The sequence below is a fragment of the Erigeron canadensis genome, chromosome 6 (assembly GCF_010389155.1).
Source record: "Erigeron canadensis isolate Cc75 chromosome 6, C_canadensis_v1, whole genome shotgun sequence".
NCBI lineage: Eukaryota > Viridiplantae > Streptophyta > Magnoliopsida > Asterales > Asteraceae > Erigeron > Erigeron canadensis.
This window is the reverse complement of record NC_057766.1, coordinates 44,017,093-44,044,838: the sequence shown is the minus strand read 5'-3', so window position 1 is coordinate 44,044,838 and position 27,746 is coordinate 44,017,093. Positions and strand designations below refer to the sequence as shown.

At 32.4% G+C, this 27,746-nt stretch overlaps 2 protein-coding genes across 4 annotated transcripts; one reads left to right on the top strand and one right to left on the bottom strand.

Annotated features, from left to right (window-relative positions):
* Positions 1-6,047: 6,047 nt before the first annotated feature.
* Positions 6,048-8,860, bottom strand: LOC122603676 (S-type anion channel SLAH2-like). Of its 3 annotated transcripts, none has more exons than XM_043776446.1 (5): positions 8,784-8,860; positions 8,447-8,562; positions 7,707-8,174; positions 6,812-7,582; positions 6,048-6,715 (listed from the first exon to the last, which is right to left on the bottom strand). In XM_043776446.1, the coding sequence occupies exons 2-5, from the start codon at positions 8,558-8,560 to the stop codon at positions 6,287-6,289; spliced, it is 1,782 nt and encodes a 593-aa protein (XP_043632381.1). In that variant the 5' UTR covers positions 8,561-8,562; positions 8,784-8,860; the 3' UTR covers positions 6,048-6,286. The 3 variants fall into 3 exon arrangements, with proteins under 3 accessions (XP_043632381.1, XP_043632383.1, XP_043632382.1); XM_043776448.1 differs by having other exon boundaries at positions 7,124-7,582; XM_043776447.1 differs by lacking the exon at positions 8,784-8,860 and having other exon boundaries at positions 8,447-8,612.
* Positions 8,861-23,083: 14,223 nt separating this feature from the next.
* On the top strand, positions 23,084-24,719 carry LOC122605954 (membrane-associated kinase regulator 5-like). The gene is made up of 2 exons (XM_043778919.1): positions 23,084-24,148; positions 24,297-24,719. The coding sequence occupies exons 1-2, from the start codon at positions 23,317-23,319 to the stop codon at positions 24,380-24,382; spliced, it is 918 nt and encodes a 305-aa protein (XP_043634854.1). The 5' UTR covers positions 23,084-23,316; the 3' UTR covers positions 24,383-24,719.
* The last annotated feature ends 3,027 nt before the right edge of the window (positions 24,720-27,746 follow it).

Here is a 27,746-nt window from a genome sequence, read left to right as displayed (position 1 = left end):
GGTTATGCATTGGATTTGATTTTGATTAGTACGTGGTTAATTTATTGTGGTCATCATCGTCAAAATAAAACCATCTACAAATTTCTGTTTTAGGGTTTATAATGGTGAATTTGGGGGAAAAAATAGCTTTAAATTAGCAATTTTAAGAATTTACGGTAGAGAAGAACTGGAATAGGAAAGAAGAAAAACATTATTTAAAAAAAAAAAAAACAGAAACGAATTGTTTTACTGTTATCACGCTCCCTTTTAACAAACGAGAGGAGAAAAAAATTATTTTGATTTGGAATGGAAACACATACGTTTGTAAAAATGTTGTTATAAAAATATTTGTGGCTGTAACATTATTTCTGTTTTTTGAATCATAGCAAATTAATGTGTATAATAATATTTTTACTTCTAATTAAATTATGGAAACAAACATGTATTAAACTAGTCTTTTACAAACAAACATCTGGGATTGTCAAATCCGGGACTTTAAACTGGTCAAACAAACATCAGGATTTGCCAAACGGCTGTTTTGTATATAAATATTGCTACCGGTAAATCATTCCAACTTTCAATAGTGAACGTACGATTTTACTTCTATCCAATCATAGCCGTGTAAACTATTTCTTTTAAAGTGGATTGTTTGTTGCATTATACTAACCATGTGTTATAATATATTGGATAACGTTACTTTAAAAAAAAGCCAATTATAGAGTGGATCCCATTTAAATAGGAAAATGGTTAATAAGATAGCATCCGTTTGCACAAAACTATCATTTGTTCGTATTGTGTAAAAAGATAAGATAAAATGTAATATGAATGAGATAAACTTTGAATTTAAAAACATCAAATGTAGTCAAATACAAAACTACTCAAAATTTATAAATAATTAGAAATTTAACCTTCATATACTTTTTTACCTCGCTCTTCCATTAAAAGCAGAGTGTAAATTAAGTGGATAATAGAGTTGTGGCTAAAACTTATTGGAATATAATTCACTATTCCACACGTTGTATTAGAAGTTAAAGAAATTTGGGTCAACATCCTTTTCGGAAAGTATCATCGAATTAGTTCTGTTTTGAATTTTGAATGAAGTAGATATATGCTAGACCGAGTCTGTAGGCTAGCTGTTTGACTTTTGTGCTATATATAGCCCTAAGTCTTTGAATATGTTTTGCAAGTCATTTTGATATACTGTTTGACTTTTGTGCTATATATAGCCCTTAGTCTTTGATTATGTTTTGCAAGTCATTTTGATATCTTGATGGGCTTTGTAATTCATTGTATCTTTGTTCTCCAAACATTTTCACATTTATAGTTATAATATCAACAAATCTCTTTCATTTAAAATCATAAAATGGAGTTTTGATTGTGTGGCAACTAGGAATCTAAAGAGATGATCAGATCGTGTATAAAGAAGATGAGAAGAATAGCGTGGAGAAAGTACATGGGGTTTTTGTTAAATAAAATATCATAATTCATAGGATTCAAAATTAGGTTGTGTTTATGCTTCGTTGTTATTACTTTGAGATTATCAATAATAAGAAAGGGTCTCCGTATAGACCGCGAGTAGATTGAAGAGTTTTTTTTGAGCTAGATAGCGGTGTATTGGACGTTATGGGGATACTGGCATTTGAAAGCCTTTGATTTCATTTACTTTAATATCACATAAAAGTTGCCCTTTACTCCTTTGTCAAATATTTGACTATTTGAGTATCATTATCATTATGTGTATATATTACTTCATCATATACTTCATCTTCTAATAATTTATGGGTGTATTTCCGAGTTCCTCGTGTTATCGCCAAACTTTGCATCACATATATTTGCTAATATTTACATATGTAGCGTTTGTTTATAGCTAACGTGTTTCGTTAAATGTAAGTTTCATTTTACTTCAACAATTTTACATAAGTAAATTCAAATGATTATACCGATTATCGTATGAAAAAAGGTGATATTAGATTAAATTAAAAAAAATGTTAAATAATCTTGCAACCGTAAATTTTAGATCAAAGCGGGTAATAAGGATTCTCATTGATTATAGTGCTGCAAGCCAAAAATATATACAATTTTTTTTTTTTTTTGCATATCTCGGGTGGTATACATGGATAATATCTTCTACGTGGTTCTCTTCTTCTCTATCAATATTGTGAATCTACTTCTCAGTCCTAATATTGTTCCTTAATTAATATTAACTTGGAGTAGTCCATCATTATCGTTCTGATACTATTAGTTCACTAATGCACTACAAATATCCATTTACTAACAACCATATATTAGAGGGTGGGTGTGGAAGTGGGTTTAGGCTGTGGTAGGGTAAGCTCGAGCGTTAGACCGAATGTGGTTTCATCCAAGACCAAAATCCACGGGTATAGAAGTCTGGCATGAACCTGATGTGTATTTTCTAGTTTTAAATTTATATCACGAAATACCTAGTAACTGTCTACTACACACTTGCGGGCAGTGTACCCGTTCGTATGCAATATAGTGACTTGGTAAGTACGAGGTCGAACACAAGGACTTATTAAGCAATTGTTACAATAAAATGATTCAGAAAAAAAGGTGGTTTTGTGGCCGAATTGCCACTTTGCAAGAGTTAGTTGAAAAAAGTCAGTAATCCTTTAGGATTAATCGAAAGAAGAATTTTGTTGTTGATTTTCGAACAATAATTTTAAAAGGACACCCACTTGGATCAGCTCACATGCCAATCATTGGATCTAAACATTACTTTCATTTGTTGAACGACTCAAAAGATAGACAAGACGAACTTCCGTTATTCTTGACACTTTAATTGTTCTAAATTTAGTTATCGCTTCCGCGTTTAATTTCTATCCAAAACAATTAAGCATTAAGATCCTGAGTTGATTTTCACGATTTAACCTATAAAAGCTTTCTTCCGAACTGCTTATTCACCTAATCAGATTCCTCTATCATAAGTGTTTACACATTCAAAATGAATTTAATTGTTTAAAAATCTTTATCGTTAGTTTCTTCCGAACTCCAACGACTTTAGGTTAATTATGGACTGATCAACCTTTTCATAAATCAATTGACAATGACATAGATTTCTTCCGAACTTCTAATTACAATTATCAATCAATAAATATAAAAGATAAAAACAATATTTAAACTCAAATAAATATGGATCTTCGATTAAACATGAAAATCTTGTCCAACGATTGCAAGTAACATTCAAAACGACCCTATGACAAGTTTACTACCCAAGCGGGTGTTGAAGGATTTAGCTACTCATAATGAAAAGATAAAAACAAACAATAATATATGAAAACATATTGTACCGAATGTTGAAATCGTTTGAGAATGATAAACAATAGCTAAATAAATCTCCAATCGTGCTAGCAATCTTCAAAGAATGTTTGTAGATGAAAAACCCTTGAAAAGATGTTAAAAATCGGCTGGAGAGGAAAAGGTTAGGTTTTTGGAATGATTAAGCAAGCTATTTATAAGTTTCCAAAAATCTGCCCAGATTCGGACCTAGTTGCGGGGCAACGAGGTCCAGCTTTGCATTGACTTGTTGACGTCCAATGATTTAAAGCTGAAGGTGTTGCGGGGCAACGATTCTCCTCTGTTTTCCTATTGCGGGGCAACTCCCCACTTTCCAGCTTTGACTTTCATTGACTTTCTGCTATCTTCATCCAAACGCTTCAGGAATCATCCGTTAGCACTTATTTCACCTCAATAATGTCGTTTTCTCCAGATTTACGCTTAAACACCTGTCAGTAGCCTGAAACACTAACAAATACCATAAATGCACCAAATGTATACAAAAACGACTTATAAATCATGCTAAAACAACTATATTCATTGTGGGAAATGGGTCTAAAATACGACATATCAGAACCCTCGCTCAAAAGAGTCACGTAACCGTTGTTGTTGTCTATCAAATTTTTCTTCCTTTAGCATCTATGAAAGATCCAAATAATTTTTATCTCTTCGAATAATTGAGTCTTTTGTGATCATTTTGTTCATATTTGTGTGATTGACTTTGTTCGTGTATATATATTTATGTGTGATTGTAAAAACATTGCATTATATTGGAGAACTCAAATGGGAAGCCTCGTGAAATATATGCGGTGAGATATGTATGGTTCCGTATGAGACCTTAAGTTTAACAGGTGCCACAATGTTACCTGGTTTGGGACAAACAATCCATCGATCTGTACGCGATAAAACAATAAATGAACCTTTGAATAATACTCTTATATAATAATAAAAGTATAATGTTTGGACTTACAAAAATGTTTTTTATCTTTATTAATTAGTTATTCTTATTGAAAAATGAACATGGTACCTGCACAATGCAGCGACGGTGGGGGGGACGACAGTTTAGTGGTATCTGTGACGGTACTATTGGTGGTGAAAGTGAAATATTTCCGAAGATAAAGACTTAGAGTGTTAATTATTAAAAATAAAGGTTTAGAGTGTAAATTAATTTATTAAGGGTAAATTTAGTAATTTATAAAAACTCTTTCTATAGTGAGTGTTTATTAAGGAGAATTTAGTAATTTTGTATGTAACATTTGAGTAACACTTTCTAATTTAAGGAGAGTGAATAGTTTTTATACAAGAATATATATAAATAAACTAATGAGGTTTGAGTTGATTTTATGGTAGTATACTAGTATACAGATCATAATTATTCATCGGTGATAAGTGATCGATGTCGTTGGACCAATCAAATATATAAACTAAATACCTATAACTAGTATGGGTAAGTCGAGTATCGTATCCACAGGGAATCAAGGGAAAGTGTTAAATAAGTTTACAAAGTTGATTAAACTAGACATAAACTTAAAATTGATTGATTGATTGGTTTGATTAACAACTAAAAGTGATTAAAGACTTAACAAAATAACTCAATTAAATAAAGTAGATCATTCTCATGCTTCAAATTATGTTTTCAAATATGTAATCTAACTTATACTCATTGGAAATCACATAGACATGATTCGTTATAACGTTTGGATTGAATGAATTCAAGAACTAGACTAATCGGTTGTGATGATTCACGATAACGAAAACCGGGGAATTGACACAACTAGACTTCTACTTCATTAAAATAAACTATAAGTTCATAAGAGATTCATTCAATAATCAATGATCAGTTAACAAGTTAAAACCAAATGATAGATGAATTTCATTCAAGTCATGAACAAATAATCATTCAAACAATCCAAACAACATTGGTTGTAAAAAACTAATAAAGAATTAACATCTAATCCAACATGAGTATAAGAAAGCTTGAACATAAATGTCTTACATAATTGTTCACATGAGAATGATCAATAGAAAACCTAGCATGTCATCTTCATCATTGAATCTTCAATTTGGATTGTCATCTCCATGAATTTGTGATTTGATGATGAAATTGGGGTGTTGGGAATGTTAGGAACTGCTCCAGGGATGAGAAAATATGTGTTGCAACTTCCACAAGTCGTCATTTGAATGATATAAACTGAACTTGAATTAAAACCATAAAATTCGGAATTTTGGTTCAGCAACTGGCGTAACCTACTACCCCCCTGGGCGTAAGTTACGCCCCTTGGATTTTCAACTGGCGTAACCTACTGCCAAGTCTGGCGTAAGTTACGCCTTTTGTAACTTCAGAATTCCAGATTTTTGCTTCTTGGTTTCTTGACTCGTTTCTTGATTCAATTGGCTCCATTTCATCACCTAGTGCCTGAAACACTTAATAAACATAAAAGTACCCCTAATCGTCTATTAAGCTTCACAAAACAACTTGATTTTTACATCTTAAAATCATGTATTCTAGGCGTTTATCAATAAGACAACTAAAAATATGCAAATAAAAGAAAAGCGTGCCTCATAATTAAGTGTAACCCGAGCTACGCACGGGTATTGTTCTAATTATATAGTACCAGTATTAGTTTTGGAACTTCTTTTACAACCCAACTAGTTCTTTGAAAACTACGAGAATTGCTTCCGAAAGGAATTTTAATCATGTATTACTGTAGGTGAGTTGATTATCTGCTTTCACTAATTTAAGACAGTAAACGCCCTTTTAGACACTTGATTCATATACAATTGAGCATATTTTATTTTCGTGCACCATTACATTGACTAACTTTGCATTAGGAAGTGCAATATACGTATAATTGAAAACATAGCCATAATACAACATTGTTAATTTCTTTCTTGTAGTGCGGAGAAAGAAATTATACATCCAAGTTCATGGGAACTTTCTATCAGTAAAAGCTGAGATTGGTTCCTCCTTTGTATGTATGTATGATGATTGAAGAAACTTCATTATTATCAGTTACAGAACTCGAACCGAGAATGGTTTAGCAGTTGCTCCTGGTGATGATGTCATCGGAAGTTTGACTATTTTCTCACCCGAGTTCGTGGACTTAAGTTGTTGATGCTGGATATCTTTGGCAGACCCACATGTGTTTCGATGAAACCATTTCCTTTGCGTTGTTTTTGGTTTCTGGTCACTGATAGCAATCCCTATATCATTTGGGAAAAGGTCTCCTAACACAAAAGCATGCACAATAGTTGTTATCAGTAACCCTGTCACTGTTACTGTAGCGGCCGTTGACAGGGTCAGCGATAACCCTTTTGTTACTACATTCGAAACCTCGCTAGAGTATCTGATTGTTGCGATTGCAGCTCCTGTCATCGGGAAAGTGTAAGCCCACCATGCTAACGAGAACTTGAATCCTCTAAAGAAATTTACTCTAACAGCCTGCATCAATTGTCACCATGATTAGTCTTTCAACTCCATCATTAATAAACATGTACATATTGAAGCCACAAATCGAATTGAAATTATCGAACCAACCAATGAAAAATACAGAAACAGGGCAATAAAGTAGGCAATTCTAGACCCATAATCAAAGGAATCATTGATTTTGGCCCATGCCATCGAAGCAACACTAGGAGCCGCAACAAATAGAAAGAACACCGGATGAAGTTCTTTTGGGAGAGTTTCATTTGTTGGAAGCCTTTGATACAATGTCACAAACAACACCGAGTAATGAGCCAACCCAACCGCAAAAAAGAAAATCGGACCTTCTTTTAAACCCATTGATGCCCCCAACAACGCCCCAACAAAATTCCCTACCACTGATAGATGATTAGACGGGTTGGCTACCTTTGACAGCCGGCGCTGCCCTCCTGACATCCATTGCCCATAAATCTTGATCTCAAGACAAAATATGGGTGTCATTAGCGCATACCATAATGAATGAGGTAGCTTTGTGGTGATATCTTCCGGAACCCCTATGGCCAAAAAGAGCAACGCGATCCACGGGGCAAAAAAGAAATTCACCCTGATCGGATGGTAGTATTCTCTTCGGACGGCTTCAAAGTAAAAGACGACTTTTAAAAGGTACGTTGAGGCAACAACAGCGAAAAGAAGGATTGATGTGCACCATAACGTGTAGTTCACTCTAAGGCTTATATGCAGGAAATGCGTTGAAGCCGTAGAGGCCAAATTCTTCCACATTATCGCTTGACTACTAACGCCGAGACATATACCAAATGATGAGATAGGATAACGGAGAAGAAAGGGCCACTTTTTATCTTCTGGCAGAATTATTTCTTCAGAAGGCTGTTAATTAAACCAAACAATTCATGACAGAGTAAATCAATAGGCTGGCTAAAACAAGATGTTACTTAAATAAAATAGATGAGTCTGAGATTGTGTATGCAATGATAGAAGTATTTGAACTTACTCTGAGAGTCTCCAACTCAGGTCCTTGTAAGGCATCGAAGTATCTGTCCACAGATAAACTCTCCCCTTCAAGATTAATTCGGGGAGGGTTTATCTCAGGATTGTCACGTGGGAGCGACTTTCCACGTAATGTTGAAAGTTGACTCTCTAGTCGACCCGACCATGTCTTGAACGAATTGTATCGATTGTCCTTCAACTCATCCCTCTTTGGGTCCTTCACAGGGAGCATGAGACGGTCGGGGGTTTTTAACCCCCCTGTCTCAACAATTCCACAGCTTGTCACAATGGGTTGTGAATAATGAAACTTAATGTCTTTGGCATCTCCCGGGCTAGCATTTCCAGCTTCATCTTTGAACAAAACTCTTTTGGCATCCAAAGGGGAAGGTGGCATACTAATTGAAACAGATTGTGTAGTTGTTCGTTCATAAGAAAGATCAACTGGGCTTCCAATGTCCTTTCCACCGTTCTCCTGGCAAAATTAAACAGAATTTTTGGAAACCATATTGGGTGCAACGGTTAAAATAGAAAGTTTTAGCAATAAAATAAACAATTACGAGTATATTATATATATGGTTTATAAACATCCAAAATCGATTTTTCTGTTTATAAAAACTGCAGTGTTAATTAAAAAGGGGATACGAGCAATGCAATATACATTACCATTATTTAGTACACACTGCAACTTTTTTCTTAAGAAATACACATGGATACATTAAATTACTGGCATTGATCGAGACATACCATAAACTGAATATTGGAGCCATGTTGCTGCTTAATACCATAAACTTGGTTGGAATTTGCAGAGCTGATTTGTGATGGAAGTACTACTACAGGGGAATCCTTGTTGTTTTCCATTTCTGGAAATTATACAATTATAATAATAGTAACAAATCAATACATAATCTGCAAAAGAAATGCAATGGGCCTTTTATGATGCAACATCTCCATAAATATGCATGTTCTTAATTCTATAAAAATGCTGATGCAACTCATAAACTTTGCAAATACTCGTAGTATATCCAAAATATGAGGAAATATTTGTACTTTCAGTGGTAAGATTTGTAGACATGAGTCGTACCTTGAAAGAAGGTCCACAATCAATAATGGCTCTCTATGGAGAGAGAGAGCCAGAGAGGAATGAATAGATGAATCAAGCTTTAACTCACTCACTCTCTCAAATTTGAACCCCTCTATATATAGCAGTCACTCTACTCAATATAAATTTATTATTATTAGCCTAATTACTACTAGTAAATAGTACGGACTACGGAGTATTCATTAGTAAATCTTACGTTTGATCGTCTCCGATTGTTTGATAGCATAGAGAAAACCATTATTTTTATTTTTTTACACATTTTTTCGGAAAAAAATAATTCAATCATTAACAACATAATTAAAAATTTAGTTTTTTTTTTTAAAGAATAACTTATCGTGTAGTTTATTGATGTATATTTTTAGTTATAAAAAAAAAGTCATTTTTTTTAAATGAAATAAATTCTCGTGATTTTCCCTATTAAAGTTATCGAATATGGGGAAATGATACGCTGTGTAGACTTGTGGAGGAAAAAAATAAATATGTTTTGCCCCTTGAAGTTTATTACATGTAAATGTTAAATCCTAAGAGCGACATTATTTATGTTAGGTATTACTCTGTATATATATTTTCCCCAAAATTATATGTTAAAATAAACCAAATGAATTAATTATTAAAATGAAAAAAATTGGCTAATGTATATTAAAATTTAAGCTGTAAAGAAATACTAGCCATTTTAAATCTTAAATAGTTAAATGTTAAAGGAAAGCATATAAATTATTATGATTATAAAGAAAATGTTAATATTACATATAAGCCACCATTATTTGTAATTATATAGATATATATATATTGTAAATTTAAATATTTCTTGAGGTCCCTAACTAAGGCTTAACAACATACGTATAGAAGTTATCTAACTCGAAATATTTGTGGAATACAAAAATTATGTCCGGTTCGGGTCTATAACAGTAATACGTAGATGGAAAGGAGTTATTTAGCCTAAGGGAAAAGTTAATATAAGCTTATTCGACACCTACGAAAAAGTTACGAAATCATTTGGCTCGATTTTAGGAGAGTCAAGAGAGAACGCCATGAAATTCAAACATACTCATTTTTTAGTATTTTTTGTTTAATAAATAAATGTTAAACATCATTTTTTTTATAGATTAAAAAGTTAGTATGTAAATGTATAAGTTTATGTGTCGGATAACTTTATATTATCAATTATTATAGTATAACTCAATAAGTTATATCAACAAACTTGCTATCAAAATCGAGTGGACTAATTGAGTTGTGTGGAACAACCGATGTACGCCTTTCCTTTTAGAGTTGCAATGTTCATTCAAAGTATCGGTTTTGACCTCAACTACAACATTCATTTGAAACACACACGTCGGTCTAAATACAACTTAAACACCACTTTACGTGACAATGACTTATTTTGACTTAATTCAGCACTCCGACTGACTGATCCATGTCATCTCTCCATCTATCTGGAAACCTAATTGTGGTGTATCAAAATTTAGTTTGTGAATCGATACCTTTATTCTTTATTCCCTTGGGTACACAAAGAACGGAGAAAACTAGATCTTTCTTAAACAAACATCAACTTTAATATAAGATTTTTTTTTTCGTTTCAACTTATAAAGCAATCTTGACATGAACCATTTTCATTGTCGCTTCTTCATCAAGGATGTTATGATGTTTAAATTATAAACATCTCATAAATTAATCATACACTTAATATTTTGATATATAGTTATAAAATACATAAATGGATTAGTACATATAGGTAGTAGAGTCATTTGATTTCGATCTTGTAGAGATAAAAACGATCGCTCTCAATCTTAAAAACCTAAGTTTTTGGTCTCGACCTTCCATTACAATATATATGTTATAGAATCCTATGGAAATTAGATGCCTTCAACACAAATTAAGTTATTACCAACAAATTAACATACTAAAGGTTTTCTAATTAGGGTCTTTTTCTGTTTAAAAATAATTATAAAGGTAAGGTCCATCTGTATTCAGATGTATTTTTAGATAAATAAATATAAATATAATAATTGAATAGAAACAAATTGCACATGAGAGTCATGACCTGTGTAGGACAACTTAAACCCCGACTATGACTCTATTCCACGCGAGACGCGACACACAAAATCGAGGTCATATATAAGAATGTATATGTTTATAAAATAAATTGGAACAAGCAAGGAACCTCGCAATCAATCACTCTAACACTATATTTATATTTTTATATCTATATTTTTTTTCTATTATAAAACAAATAGCTTTTTTGTTTAAAATTTTAAGTTTTAATATTTATCAAAATTACGTTATATCAATAACCGATACTGTTCCCCGCCATCGTCACTACCGGTGTTACCGCCACCCGTCACCGTCACCACTAGTATAAAATATAATGTAGAATTGAAGTTTAATTAAAAACAGGTATAAATATTCACCACACAAAATGTCACAATTTTATCATTCATTTTAGGAACTATGTATCACATGACTGATAGTTGTGTAAGTGATTCAAATTCAATCTTTTGATACATTAACTGACGTTCATAAATGTTTTAGCAATGAGAGGGGTACGCGCACAATGCAGCGGCGGTCACGGCGATGGGTGGTGGTGGTGGTGGTGGCGATGGTGGTGATAACGGTGTGGTTATTAATGTGAAATTAATTGATGTAAAAATAGGTAGTGTAATGATTTTAATGGTTAAAATATGTTATCTTGTAAATAATCTTATTAAGAATATTATAATTAATTAAATCTATTAGGTGAAAATATATATATATTAGTGGGAAAAAAAATTAAATAATTTGGATTGATAAGATTGAAAAATATTTTAAGGATATTTTGGGTAGATTAGGTGTGTCACCGTCTGGGTTAATAGGGGAAGTTTAATGAATATAGATAGACATAGATATGTTATAATTGTGTTTATACATGTATAGTTTCGGATAAATGGTAAATGTATTAACAAAAGTTAGAGAAAATGTTCCAAATGGTCCTTGTGGTTTGTCATATTCACATTTCGTCCCTTGTGCTTTTTTTTCGTTGCAAATGATCCCTGGGTTTTCCATTCTCATTGCCAGCAATCCCTGACACTAACATTCGTTAGTTTTGACCATTTAAACCCCTCACGTACATAACACGTGAGGGTATAATCGTCCATTTAGGTTGCATAGGGACTGTTTGTAATAACAATCAATTTTCTAATTATATATATATATATATATATATATAGTCATTCTGTATATCTATATGTATATAAATTTATACCCATTTTAGTTTATATGTATTCCAACTCTTTTGTATCAAGTTACAACAAATCTATGTATTTCGATCTGCTCATTTCACCATGACTTGTCTCCATCGAAAAAACGAGCCTTTCGGAGCACGTATCCTAGCCATATTAGCTAGCGGATTACCGTTTTTTGTGTGGGTTTACTTGGTTTTTCATCTTCTATTTAATTATGGCACTCACTTGCCCTATATATCTGAAAAAACCAGGTAATTTTAGTATTTATGGTGATGCCATAAAAATTGAGCATGGGGATTATTAGCCTTTTTATGTCCATTTTGATTGGTGCTGTTTTGAGTTTTTTTAAGCCCATGTTGTTTTAGGAGAAATTAGATCTTCAATTTTTTTGTTATATTTTCGTATTGAAAGTGATATCATAACAAAAAACAAATAGAATGTGAATAAAATTTCTCCGTTTATGGGTCTCTTTTTATATATAGATATATAATAATATCTCTTGTTTTATATTTATAAGAAATTGAAGTGGAACATTTTATGGTTGTTTATATTATTTCTTATTGTAGTAATATCAATGGCTTTCATAAGATTGATGATGATAACAGGAATATTTTTGTAATGGAGTTTGATGCTTTTTTGCTTTTATGAATTGTTTGTGGGGGAGCTTTGAAGTGAAGGTTTTTTGTATATACAAAGATTGATAGATGTAGATGAAGAAGATGAAGGTGGGTTTTGAATTTAATGCCTTTATGAATTTGTTGGAAATGATTTGAATTGACCGAAACAAGAACATGAAAAGTTTTATATATTTTGGGATTTTTTTGTGATTAAATTTTTGGCTTGAATATATTTAGTGATTGATTATTGGGAAAACGGTTGGAATTGAGCTTGTGCACATTTGGAAAAAGATTTTTTAAAAAAATTATATTTGGCCGGATATTAGTGATGTTGGTGGCCTGAAGAAGAATGAGCAAATGTATATATAGAGTGGTTATAAGAGTTGATTGGACGATTATACCCCATTAACGGCTCAAAACTAACGGAAGTTAGTGTCAGAGACTGTTTGCAACAAATATGAAAAATACAAGGACCGTTTGTAACGAAAAAAAAGCACATAGGAAAAAATACGAATATGACAAACCACATAAACCATTTATGAATTTTCTCTAAAAAGTATTAAGTTTGAGATACATTAAGTTTTGCTAGTAGCGGGGATTATTTTCTTGTACCGAGTGGTAAAAGTGGAATTTGTTTTTTCTGATGTGAGTTCTTACGATGAAGGGTTATGCATTGAATGTGATTTAGATTGGTGGTTCATTCGAGACCATCAAAATAAACCCATCTTTTAGCTTTATAATTTCTTGTTTGGGGTTTAAATGTGATTTTGGAAAAAAAAAATAACATGTTTGATGTTTCTAAATAATAAATACTCGCCCAATGCGGCGCCGATTATGATAGCGGCAGCGTGATGATTGTGATGACTAGTGTCGGTGGTGAGTAGTATCGTAGCTTATTGATGTAAAAGGCAATATAATTATTTTAGGAATTCAGTTACATATATTGTAAATTATTAAGGGTATATTGGGTATTCAATAAACTGATGAAGAATATTACAATTATTACTAAGGGCATTTTTGGATATTTTAACATTAAAAAAAATGAAAATGAAAAAAGGTTTGTTTTGTGAGATTTGCTAACAGCACACTAGGCATGTTTTTTTAACTGGTGCCTCTAGCCTCTGTGCACTAGTTAAACACACCATAACTTGTTTTATAGAGGCACTAATTAGCAAAAATCTCATAATATATAGTTACTACAAGTCTACAGCAAACAAAACTGATTAATTTGATTGATCAAATGAAGATTTTTTTAGAAATAGTAAAATTATAAGTCACTGATGTTTATAAAAAAATTTCCTAAGATCAAGACAAGTACTTTTGAATTCCGGTCTATTCTTTCTATCCTTTTTTATTTTATTTGAACGATATTTTATTCTATTTTATTTTCGTACTAGCTTTAAATAATTGCCAATTGATCCTTAATTAATTAATGACTAAAATTGATTTCACTAAGTCAGCTCATTATCATCAATCGGCACGTATATAGGTATGTTTATATCGTCATTTGTTACATCGGGAGGATATACCATGGTAGTGACTAGTGACATAGTGGGAAAAAAATTGTTCCGAAGTTTGAATCTTTTGTCAATAAATATGTTTTTAATCACAAGGATTCACACGCGACGACTTCAGGGAAAAGCGGGCAGTCGCTTTAAGATCAGTTGGCTCGTAAGTGAATTAACAAAAAAAAAAAAAAAGAGTTATCCGCTGTTTAATAATTTTGTCTTAAATCAATGCATTACTTTGTAAATAACTTATTTGTGTTATTCGTTGGGTACATCGAGTGCTATTTAATAATTACTCATAATTAACTAAAGATTCTTCTGCGTTTAGTATCTTTATTTGTTGTCACAGATTTAACAATTTCGTGAGATCCCCAATTGTCCAATGAAGTATTAGCAGGATAATGAAATTAGTTTTAGTGATGATGACAGAGAGAGAGAGAGAGATACCTAATACCTAATGTTGGTCACTTTGAAGTCGTTGGTGGATTGAAAGTGAAGTACGTAAGAACCGAATTGCTGCTGAGTCGGTCTTCCATTTTACAACTCCATACTTTATATCTTTTTTTTTTTGTTGTTTCTTTAATACAAACAAATTAAAAACCATAATATGTGATAATACCAAGTCGAAATTCAATTAAATTAAATAGAAATAAAATTATGAAATAATACGTAGGTCTACAATTTGTTCAGTGCAAGTTTTATAAAGTTTTTAACTACGTGACAAGTAAACTAATAAGTCATTTGATAATGTAATGTAATTCAATGTAATGTAATGTAATGAGAGCTTAGCCTGTGTCTTGAAAATACATGTTACCTACCTACAAAGTATGGACCATTTTGTTTGGTTTGCCAAGGAGAGAAGCACTAGTCTAATCTTTCAAATTAAGAGATCATTATATATATGCAAAGTTTGGATGATGTTGCCATGAAAAAATAACCATTTCTCTTCATTTAGACTTGATAAATTGATGGATAAGTTGTCTATATGTCTTTAATTAACGAAAAGGATGTCAAGTACAGATAAGATTAGTTTATAATGAGATAGGTACCTAATAATTACTATTAAGATCCCGGATTGAAGATATATATAAGGGATAAAGGCATGTGAGTATAACCAACTATGACTAAAAGGCTATGTAATGTACCCATCTACTCGACTTGTTATCTAGTGTAACCAATCTTGTTTTTTGGGTTATGCAATGTAAGCAACCGGTTAACAAACAAGTCGCAGGTTAACATTTTCAATTTTATTCCTTTTTTATTAAAAAAAATTTCCACCTTTGTTTCCAGATTCCAGCCGTCATTATCAACATGAACATCAAACAACAAACAAGTCATCATTGATCACCATTTTTTCCGACGAACTTTATTTTCAACATCTTTTGGCTTGGTTTTGTGTGGGATCAATTTTTGAGTCGATTGGTAGTAGTTCAAGTCTTAATTCGAAGAAACAACAAAGTTATCGCAATTTTAATTTTTCCGGCGAATTGTCATTTTTTCCGGCAAACTTTGTTTTCAACATCGTTTGGCTTGGGTTTGTGCGGGATCAATTTTTGAGTCAATTAGTGGTAGTTTCAAGTCTTAATTCGAATAAACAAAGTTATCGCGATTTTAATTTTTCCGGCAAATCACTATTTTTTTCCGGCGAACTTTATTTTCAACATCTTTTGACTAGGGTTTGTGCGGGATCAATTTTTGAGTCGATTGGTGGTAGTTTCAAGTCTTAATTCGAAGAAACAACAAAGTTACCGCGATTTTAATTTTTCCGACGATTTTAGTGAGGATGATGATACAGATACATTACATATAACCTGATAGAAACCTTTTGTAGCCAGTTGCTTACATTATTTAACCCAAAAAACAAAGTTGGTTACACTAGATATCAAGTCGAGTAGATGGGTACATTACATGAACGTTCAGCCATTATGGTAGAGTTTGTAGTCAGTTTCTATTTATAACTCCGTCAAAAGATAGGTTTGCCAGCTAATCATAAATATACATCCAGAAGTACAGATTTCTTATTGGAATTAGAACATCCTACTAGTTCTTAGTTGTCACATCTTCTATAAGTTAATATGTAGTCTTTGGTCCTTTATAGATATCGTAGAACCTTTTAACCGTTTTTCAGTGTGCTATTCTGGGATTAAATAGTTAACTCCCAAGCATACCAGTAATGTAAGCGATATTTGGGCGAGTACAGACCTGCGCGTACGTAAGGCTCTTAACTACTTACGACTAAGGTATCATCCTCATATGCTACTTATTAATCTCAATGTTCGGACTTCGAAAACAATCACATACGCCTCCTTTTACTAATAGATCTATAGTGGGTGTGTAGTGTTGCAAGTTATTGCGTTCTAATGTGTGTAACATTAGTCCTCATAATTCCAATTATCTAATGGGAAACCATATACTACGTCTTTAAGAGTAAATACGCCCATTATATATTTACTAGACATAGGGATTTCAGTTATCGTCAATTATTATATCAGAAATGATACATGATTAGTGACGGTCACACTAACATGGTTCCAACATGGAAATGAGTTTTATTCCCATTTAGATTGTTTGGGTATCACAATGAGCATATTGAGAAGTGGAAACCCATCTAAAAGGTTAGGTTTGAAGGTTGATTATCATTCTCATTCAAACCAAGTTAGGGGGTGTTTGGTAAGAAAAAATCATAAAAAATGAAGATAGTGGGAAAAATAAATGAGTATTTGAAATGAGAATAGATTATGTTGTTTGGTATTAACGAAGAATGTATATAAAAAAAACAAGTTTTAAATAATAATAATAATAATATTAATACATATGTCATCATGAAAACCAAAAAAATTTCATTCTCACGTCTTCTTTACAATTTATAGATAATGAAGAAAATAAAAATTGATTCCAACTTCTCAATTCTCATTCTCACTCTTTATTGTAAACAACCAACAAAAGTCTTTCCTTTCACCATTTCCATTTCATCCTACCATACACCTTCTTATTAACTTATTATAGTGATTTTCATTAGCAAATCAAAACACTCCATAACTTTTCGTAATCATATAATTTTCCAATGTACGGCCAATTAATCCCGCAACAAGGTAGGGACCAAAAAAAAAGGCGTAGCGCGTAGCTACTCTCGTTAAAACAATTGGAGTGACAAAATTGACCCATATGGCCTTTGAAGTAGGCCGTTATGTCTGTATTTTAGTAGCCCAAATTAATTTGGGCTTTGTTTGGTCATTATTCGTTAAGTCGTTACAGCAAAGATGTATTTCCTTTACTAATTAGTAAATGAGTTTACGTAATAGGTGTTAATAATATTTATAGCTTAACGAAAGTATACCTTCTATTTAATTTAGCAACTTCTCTATATTCTAAACCATAAAAGTGCACATGCACCTCTTGTTGAAGATATATAATTTTCGGACATATTATCAACAACTCTTAGAATTATCATTAGCAAAAACCCGGCCATACGTAATAAGTAAAGCAATGTTATGCATCTCCCGACCAATAATTCTGCAATACAGTTTATATACAAGTTCAGATAATCAGTACAAGAATTAACCAATAACTTAAAATATGACTTCATTGCCAGGCTCATTGTTAAGATACATCAACCTTCACAATGGTTAGGAATGACTTTTCTTACAGATATGACTTCGAGACCATAAAATACTTGGGGGGAGAGTAGCTTTAGCGAGAAACTTTTTTTTGGGCTGGCGTATCAGACACACACTAATGTGTATTCTTACTTCTTAGTTCTTAGAGTTCATAGAATATCAGAAATGACTTTTCTTGAAGTCATATCAGACACTAATCAGTACAAAACTTACAATTCATTGTTAAACTTATTGGTGGATTTCTTGACTATTTTATTTAGGTTATTAACACTTTTTAGTTAATTCTCTATCTCTAGACTTTTAATGCGGAGAAAATTTACAAAGCAATTTGGAGTTGGACAAAAAGAGAAACTTTTTCAGCATAATCAACACATGTGTACCTTCAGCATTTTGAATTCAAGAACTTAATCCACCCGTTGTTGGCTTGTTGCAAATCACTAATCCAAATTATGAAATTATCATATTTAATCAATTTATTGGTGCTTACAAGTAGTTGCATTGGCCGGGTTAATTTTCGTTGTGCAAGGAGAATGAGTGGATGGCATAAGTGATAATAAGTCACATATAACCTTTACTTTTCAAAAAATAAAACCCCTTACTTTAATGGGTGGGCCCAACGTAGTAAGTGGGCCTATTTGGTTTAATAGGCTAAGTTAGATAACAGTTAACATCATAAAAATTACTCGTATATATTTGGGTTGGTCATGTCAATGTAGATGCGCCATAGATGAGGACGGTTACTTATGGAATCTGAGGTGTACGTGTGGTAGTGTACTAGTGTGTGCGACAGGTGAGCGAGATATATGACTGTGAGAATGGCGGTGGCATGGTGTTACTGGTAAAGGGAGGAGGAAATGAGATTTCCAATGGTTGGAGTATATATATATGAAGATATATATACACATAATAATAAGTATCAGTATATATACACATAATAAGTATCAGTATATATATGAAGATATATATATATACGCATAATAAATATTAACATGATTTTCATTTTTCGTCCCTCAAGTAGCTTTATTTTTCACTTTTCATCCCTCAGTGGAACGTGAATGATGGAACTACCCTCATGTGTGACGCACGAGCGAGCATTAACGGCCTTTTTTAACACCGTGAGGCCAAGGACGTCGATTGCAAAAATCTGCCAACTTTAAGGTTAAAATTGTAATAAACAAACGTTAGGGATGAAAAGTGTTAAAGCTGTTAACTTTAGATACGAAAAGTGTAATTTACCCAAAAATATATGGTATATAAGTAATAAGGTTCTTTCTTTAATGATATTAAAGAAATTCATGTTACATAAAGAAAAATATATAAATGTATTAAATTGAATTGATTGCGTTTATAACCAAGTTAAAACAATGACTCATTTCTAAGTGATTAAAATTAAGTTACTTTTATGTTGAGTAAACAACTACTTAGTATTCTTTTTATTGACAATAAACCTAATATATTACTTACCTGATTGACTTAAAATTACAAATTTAGACTAGCATGATACCCGCACAATACAGCGGCAGATGGTGATAGTGGCGGAAGCTTTAAATGGTTTAGATAATTTATGTAAAAGTGTTTGATTTAAAGGGGATAATAGAGATATATTTTTTATAATATAAGTGACTGATGGTGTAATTTAATATTAACGTTGGTGGTATAAGTATTGTTTAGTCATTTCGCATGTTTTTTTTTTAACTTTCAAAATAGGCTATATTTCTTATATATTAATAATATAGAAGTATTAATTAGGTTTGTTAAATAGACTTTCTTTATTTTATTACCAGAAACTTCAAGCCAAGGTAAAAATGCATAGTGAGCATTGTGCATTAAGTTTAGGAGGTATTTGGTTAATGAGTATGAAAATGAAAAAATTGAGTTTGATTAACAATCCAATGATTTGATTGATGGGTTAGTTAAAAGATTAAGAATAAAACTAAAAAAAGACACCATTGTGGTATATTAAAACGATTATCTATTTACGGGATTAAAAAACTCATTCTCATTCATAAAAATGTTTAAGCTGGGTTAAATTTTGGGTTTAAGATGTAACTGAAACAAGTCCGTATGAAGAGTAAATACTTGTCCAATACAAGAGCAAATGGTCATAGTCCGCTTTATTAATGAAAAAGGAAAGTCAAACCTTTTAAAATCCGAAGGAGGAGTCAGCCCAACTCTTCCTTTAAGATAGCTTTGGATTTTGGGTTCATTATACTTACGACTAGGCGTGCCCACACCCCCACCCGCTCTTCTCTTTCATTTACCTTTTAGTTCCACCCCCTCTACTTTTAAATTCTTTTCAAACAAAGCATATTTCTATTTTCCATCCTTTCCAAAAGTATTCTTTCACTTGCGCAAAAAATGAACAATTTATATATCTAACATTTGTAGTGTCCGGGTGTATAAAGATATTGGCTATTCAGTAAGTCAATTTTAATTTTTTTTACCACATTTAAATAATTAGCTTTTCATTTTGATTTACTAAAAAAAACTCCATATAACATTTCATCCATTGAGTTGTCATTATCGAAATTATATAATTTATAATTTGAAAAGCTAATCTATCACATGTGACTCAAAATAACACAATAGTAACTAAAACTGGGACGTAAATTAAATATGTACTATGCTAGTTGAAACAATTTTGAATATTATGCAAGATTGCAAATTTATAATTCGCATTCGAGACACCACAATGACATATAACTGAGCAGTTTTTAGTGCTCTAATGTATTCTATATCATTAAAACATTAACATATTAGTTAGATGATCGATGTTTGAAAAGTTTGTAAATCAACTTAGATATATTGATAACCGATTTAGTTACTGTAGAAATGTATATTTTTCTAGTGGCTAAACTTGTCATGGAAGAGTGTCTCTGCTTTGGAGTTTGAACCAAAACGAGAGAAAAATAAGTATATAGAAGTAAATGGGAGAAAAAGATAGAAAAGGGGAAGAAAAGAAACAAAGAAAAGCAAAAGTCACCTCAAAACCCCCCTTCACTTTGAGATACACTTTCTTTTTGACCCTATCCTTTGAGCACCCTCTCTTTTCTTTCCCTTTTACCTTTGTCTCACAAGTCTTTTCTTTTTGGGTCTTTTAGTTTTACCAATTACCAATAGCTTTTCCTTTTTCTCTTCTCTTTTTTATATTTCCTAACACACCCGTAGCTTTTCTTTTGTCTATTGTTGCCCCCATCTCTATATTGAATAATCAAAAGTGATTTTGGCCTTAATATCGAAATCTTTTCACATTAAAAGATTCTAAAATGGGCTACTTTTTTACTTTAAGTTTTAACTTAAATACAAATTAAAAGAGAAAACCAACAATTACTTAGTATCCATATTAAATAGTGTAAGTTATTGTTAGTTATCATTTCTCAGTTTGATATGCACAAAATAATAATAATTACGACCACAATTAAGATCAAGTGTTGTCGTATGAGTACGACATGAGTTTGAATGTGGAACACTGAGTTTTATTAAACTTTTTCTAAAAAATAAGCCCGATAGTCAAAAACTACTCAATTGCATAGAGCCATAGATGGTAACATCTTTTCGCAAACATGTATGTCCTCTAGTATTCTAGTGGAAAAATAAAACTAACTAATGAACATGATCATTTAGTAAATGAAGTTGACAGAAACGAACATATATATAATATACAGTCTTCTGATGCGTATACGTGTTTACCCATTTATTATTATTTTTATTAACAAATTCTAATAATCTATATATAGTTTTTACAAGTTATCAATGTTCTAGTTATACTATTAGGACCGTACCAATTGGTAACATAGGGGACAAGAGTGTAGTCAGCTATTTATAGGCAAAAAACATCGGTTTGCATCGGTTTTTTGGTAACCCTATAGCACATGCATCGGCTAGTTTTGGCTATATATATCGGCATGTTTTGGCCGATCCTTGTGAACGTTGGGAGCGTGTGCTTGTGACTGTTTTTTTTTCTTGTGTCAATCTCTTTGTATCGCCAGAAACCTAAAAAAATTATTTGGGGGGTTTCGATTTTGAGGCTAGATCTAAGTTTTTCTTGGCTTTTATTGCCGGAATACGTACCGATAAAACTTGTCGATGCTCCTAACATTATATATCACCCTTTCCGGTGAGATCGGAAACCCCTTTTTGGGGTTTTCGGTGGTTGTCGGCCAGAAACGTTCACTTTTCTAACGGCCAAAACTTTGTTTTGCTTGTGTAATGGTATAGTTGGCTATTTGACTACTTGTTTGTTCGGTTTTCCGGTGACCCCTTTTTTGGCGTTTCCGGTTTAATCGATAAGGTTTCTTGTTGTTTTCTTGGATCGGTTTTCCAGCGAGCTATTTCTTGGGTTTCCAGTGAACTGTTGGTACTGCAGGATGATGCATCGGTTTTTCGACGAGCCCTTTCTTGGGGTTTCTGGTTAACTGTTGCTGCTTACGGCGACTGTGGTTTCCGGCAAGCCCTTTTTCTTGGGTTTATGGTTAACTGCTACTGCTTATGTCGGTTTATTTTCCGGCGAACCCTTTCTTAGGTTTTTTGGTTAAACTGTTGCTGTTTATATGTATATATACATATATTTATCTTTTTACATTGTCGTTAATTGTATGTTTTTGATTAGCTTAGTAGTGTTAACTTAGTGGTAGCGTTGTCGGAAAATTTATGGAGAACAGTGAAGATAGTTGGGATGGTTTGTTAAAAAGGTTAAAAGATTGAAATGAGTTTAAAAAAATGTTATTGGTTGGATTTGGAATAGTTCCTCCGCCCCCCTTTACATTCATACGCATGTAATTAATCCATAATTCTATATAAGTGAATTAGTTTAAACTCATTTCAACTTTGATAATTGTCTTTCATGAAAAGAAAAAAATAAAAAAAAAAATTATTGCTTGGTTACATAGATACTTGGATAATTGTATTTCAACATCTAATCAACTTTTTTTTTTCGAACATTAAGTAGGTATACGACATTGGGGAAACCTCACCGTATAATGGTGAAGTCTTGCGTGTATCTTAGACAACAAGATGTTGACCATGGGCCTTTACAAATATTCAGAGAGAAAAACCCAAAAATTTTGTCATCCCTAATGATCGAACTTAAAATTTTGGATAAAACCAAAAGTGTCTCTGACTAGTTGGACTGACCTTCATCAACATTATCTAATCAACTAATCAAGTTTACTAAGGGAATAAACTTTAGAGAAAATACTCTAATAATTACCATCGGAAAATGCAATGTGACGCCATAGATTTGTTATTGTTAAAGGGAATCAAACAAATACACGACTCGTCTAGCTATATGCTTTGATTCATCCTTTCTCTCTCTCTCTCTCTGTGACTGTGTGCCTAAAAAGCTTATTCTTTTCTCTATCTCACTCACTCTGAAACTCTAGCAGGCCAAACACACCATTAAACGAAGGGAAAGCTTTCCCACTTTACTCCACTTCTTGTATTTATTTATACCCATCATTTTTATATATTTGTCTTTCAAACACCATCAAACCAGACCCAATATATATTTCATTTCTCTTAAAACTACTCGCTCTTTCATTCTGGCTTTCCCTACAATGGACGTGTTTAGCCTGGTCAAATTCTGGCGAAATGCCGGCATCGGAGACCCCTTAACCTCCACTAACTTGGACATAATATCCGACGACGAATCTTCATTCTTCGATTTAGTCTTCACTAATAATAATAACAATGACCAATGTGTGGATTCTACAACTATCAACATCATTAGTGACTTTCACTCAAGTGACCATTACCAACAACAACAAGAAGGTTGTTTTTCAAACATGGATGGGCTTGACACAAAGTCAAAGTCAAACCAGACTTATTATCCCTGTTCATCTCCACATTCCATTTTTTTCAACAAGAGCAAAATATTACCTCTAGATTCCTCCAGTACTACAAAATCACCTAAATCCCCATTTCGTGTTTTGAAATTGGGCTTTCAAAACAAAATGAAACATGAGACTAGAAGTGAAATAAAATGTGATGATAAACAAGTCACCACTACTATCAGCTCCTTGCTAAAACGTGACAACAGTAGTTTCCGTAACAAACTTGTCACATCCGAACAAGATCACGACCATTCTTCCAAGCGCTTTTCCAAACAAGTTGTTTACAAGTACTTGAATATCATCAAGCCTTCCAAGCGGTTTCACGATAAGGTCCGGTTGCCGGATAACTCCTCGTCATCTCCGGCCACAACTTCTATCTTTTCTCCGAGAAAGTACCTCGGTAAGAGCAGGTCATCCTCGTCGTCATCCGCCGCAGTTAAACCGGTTCCGTTACCGGCGTTAAGAAGAGATGATTCTGCTTTGCAACAACAGGATGGAATCCAAAGTGCTATTCTACACTGTAAAAAATCCTACAGTAGTAGTTCGCCTTCTCGTGGTACATTTTCATTTACTTAATTATCCAAGATATTAATTATTTAATTCTCTTTCAAAAATATATTTATTTAATTAATCAACCGTCCACTACTTTTATGTCAGAAAAAAAAAAAGTAGTAATAAATTGATTATTTTAATTTGTTTTTCAGGTTGTCAAGTTTTATCAAGATCTGGGAGTGCTCCGTCTCACGGGGCTCGGATCTCTGTTGATGAAAAAAAACGAAGCAGCATCTGACTCTGCTGATGGCGCGCGGGAAGAAATATAGATAGATAAATTCATGTATTGTATTTATGTTTTATTTAGTACTCTTCTGCTGCTGCTGCTGTTTGTCATTAAAAAATATATACAGTAGTTGAATTTGTGTGAAAAGTTAGGAAAAATTACAAGTATGGGGTTAGAAGATAAAAAAATAATTTACTAGGAGGGGGGAGTAGGTTTTTTGATGTAAAAAAGTAAACAAGGGTGATGATTACATCATCAGAATTATGGCAGGAAGATTAAAAGAAATGATGAAGAAAATCTTTTGCTTGTGTTGTATGTTCCACAGTTCCACTCATCTTTTTCTTGTAAATTGAACTCTAATTATTTAATACTATAAGGCAAAAATAATATTCTTTATGTAATAAATATTTTAATATTTGTTAAAATAAATAAGTAGTTTGAACATTATCTTTTGGGATTATGGCACCGGAATATAACCAACTATGACTCAATTATTATGTAATGTAGTGACTTTTCAAATTGGCTATCTGATGTAAGAACTTTCTATTTTTGTTCTTTTAATGTATCTTACCGGGTAACATCCTATTTGTAACCGGTAATGCCACATTTGACGTAAAAAAGAATAGGGATTAAGGCATCGGAGTGTAACCAACTATGAGTGAATGGTTATATAATGCAGTAACCTACGAAAGTGTTAAAATTGATGTAAGAACCTCTCTGTTTTGTTTACTCGATGTATCCTACCGGGTTAGTCCGACGACTTTATACTCTGGTCATCTTCTCCGTCTAATTTCCGGCACTATCTTCGGTAACAACAATTTTTTCCGAGAGCAAATGTGAAACTGTAACTCAATATCTAACTTCAATCCCGAACACAAATCAACACTAGATATAGAAAGATGCATATATACATTTATTGATTTCAGAACACGATTCAATAATAATCATACTCAAACCCTAATCCCCAAATCAGATTGTGTTATGATCACTTCATCATTGTTAACCAGAAAGATCCGACCATCCCATCCCCACCACAATCAAGATCCAGCAACTTTGGTTTACAATGGGGTAAAAAGGGGGGGGGGGTGGGGTTGACAGAGAATGGCGACGGTGGTTGTCTGGGTGGTGGCTGACATCTGTTTATATTATTGGTGGCAATCGACGGTGGTACGTGTCCGGATGTGGAGACGGTGGAGAGATGGCCGCACCTCCTAAATGGCAGAAAAAATGAGACCGAGACTACCCACTACAACCTCGTCATAGTCTAAGACCATTGACCATCCATTTCGTTGGAGTTCATAACCCACAACCGTAACCATGACCGTACAACAGGTCAACTGGTAAATGAAAAGTACAAAAATGAGAGGCTCTTACATCAGATAGCCAGTTTTATAGATCACTGCATAACATAACCATTCAGTCATAGTTGGTTACACTCTAATGTCATAATCCCAAAGTAAAACTAACATTATTACCGGCTACCGGTACAACAGGTCAACCGATACATTAAAAGAAAAAAATTGAAATGTACTTACATCAAATAGCCAATTTAAAAGGTCACTACATTACATTACTATTGAGTCATAATTGGTTACATTCGAGTGCCATAATCCCTTATTTTTTTATGGTATAAAATATCAAGATGGAAAGGATTTCTTAAGCTTAAATAAAGTATAACGTCAGATTTGCCTTTTTTTTTAACCGGCAAAAACAATATATATACCGCTAACAATGTGCTGCGGGTTAAAGTTACAATTTTAAATACACATTCTAGATAGCAAACAATTTAGTCTATCTTGAACCCTCCCAAAACTTTAAATGGAAAAAATGCAAAAAGGTTAAAAAAAATTAAGTCAATTACGGTAATCTGAGACATAAGAAAAAACCTTATCAATAAAGACCGAGCCACCAATTTTCATTTCGTGATGTTTTTTATGCATTTTCATACAAATTTCAGGGACACGGTGAAACAAAAGAACCAAAATTACCAAAATACCACGAGCACCTATCCATTAGTATAATGCAATATAGGAAATGATCTGTAATACAAATTTGTGATGAAAAAGTTTTTTATATTGCTCTTTGAAGTCAATAAAGTTTCAACGCTTAATCCCTGGTATGTACGAGAGGCTGTATCTAAAGTTATATAATGTTAATTATAGTGGAGATGATATTAATTATAGTGGAGATGATATCCCAATTCAATATATTAGTCTGCATTGGTATGCAAGTGTATAAAAACTCATTTCGAAAGTATACGTTTGTAAGTGAAAAGCTATCTACAATTGAAAAATGTTACTCCTTTCGTCCCATTAAAAGTGTCATGTTTTGAGTTTTCAAAGTTTTTATTATTTAACTTGTGACCATAATTTTTTTTTATATTGTATAATCTTTTATGAAAACTATATGAATTGATTGAGTTTTAGATACATTCTCATTGGGCATAATTTCATCAAGTATTATATAACAAAAATATATATATTTAAGGTCAAAGTTACAAAACAAAGACTTTAAATATTCAAACTATACGTATTGTATGTTCCATAGTTCCACTCATCTTTTTCTTGTAAATTGAACTCAAATTGTTTAATATTTAATATAAGGCAAAAATAATATTCTTTGGGTAGTAAATATTTTAATATTTGTTAAAATAATGGAAAATGACCAATATTCTTAACAAAATAGTCTAAAATCTTCTTAACACTTTAAGAAGGTGACATGTGGTATCCACTAGTTTTCTTTCCTAATCTTCCCCCTGATTTTTCAACATGTCATCATCCAATAATTAGAAGGATTTTTAGGCTAATTTGTTAGGAAAACTCATTATCATTTTTATGGTATAAAAAATCAAGATGAAAAAGCTTTCTTAAGCTTAGATAGAGTACAATGTCAGATTTACCTTTTTTTTTTTAACAGGCAAAAATAGTAAACATATTAAGTATAAAATAACCGACTAACAATGTGCTAAGGGTTAAAGTTACAATTTGAAATACACATTTTAGATGGCAAACAAATTAGTCTACCTCGAACCCTCCCGAAATTTTAAATGCAAAAAATGCAAAAAGATTGAAAAAAAATAGGTCAATTACGGTAACCCGAGACATAAAAAAAAAACCTCATCAACGAAGTCCAAGCTACCAATTTTTACTTCTTGATGTTTTTGATGTATTCTCATACAAATTTCGAGGACATTGTGCAACAAAAGAGCCAGAAGTAACTAAAATACCACGAGCACCTATCCATTAGTATAATGTAATATGGGAAATGATCCGTCATGTAATATGGGAAATGATCCGTAATACAAATTTGTGATGAAAAAGTTTTTTATATTGCTCTTTGAAGTTAATAAAATTCAAACGCTTAATCTCCGGTATAT

Bases quoted from the DNA above. Each gene is read 5' to 3' on its own strand.
- LOC122603676 (XM_043776446.1), bottom strand. From the start codon at position 8,560: ATGGAAAACAACAAGGATTCCCCTGTAGTAGTACTTCCATCACAAATC. The intron at 8,175-8,446 runs GTATGTCTCGAT...TAATTTTGCCAG, and splicing joins GCTCCAATATTCAGTTTATG to GAGAACGGTGGAAAGGACAT. The intron at 7,583-7,706 runs GTAAGTTCAAAT...TTTAATTAACAG, and splicing joins CTGAGTTGGAGACTCTCAGA to CCTTCTGAAGAAATAATTCT.
- LOC122605954 (XM_043778919.1), top strand. From the start codon at position 23,317: ATGGACGTGTTTAGCCTGGTCAAATTCTGGCGAAATGCCGGCATCGGA. The intron at 24,149-24,296 runs GTACATTTTCAT...TTTGTTTTTCAG, and splicing joins TAGTAGTTCGCCTTCTCGTG to GTTGTCAAGTTTTATCAAGA.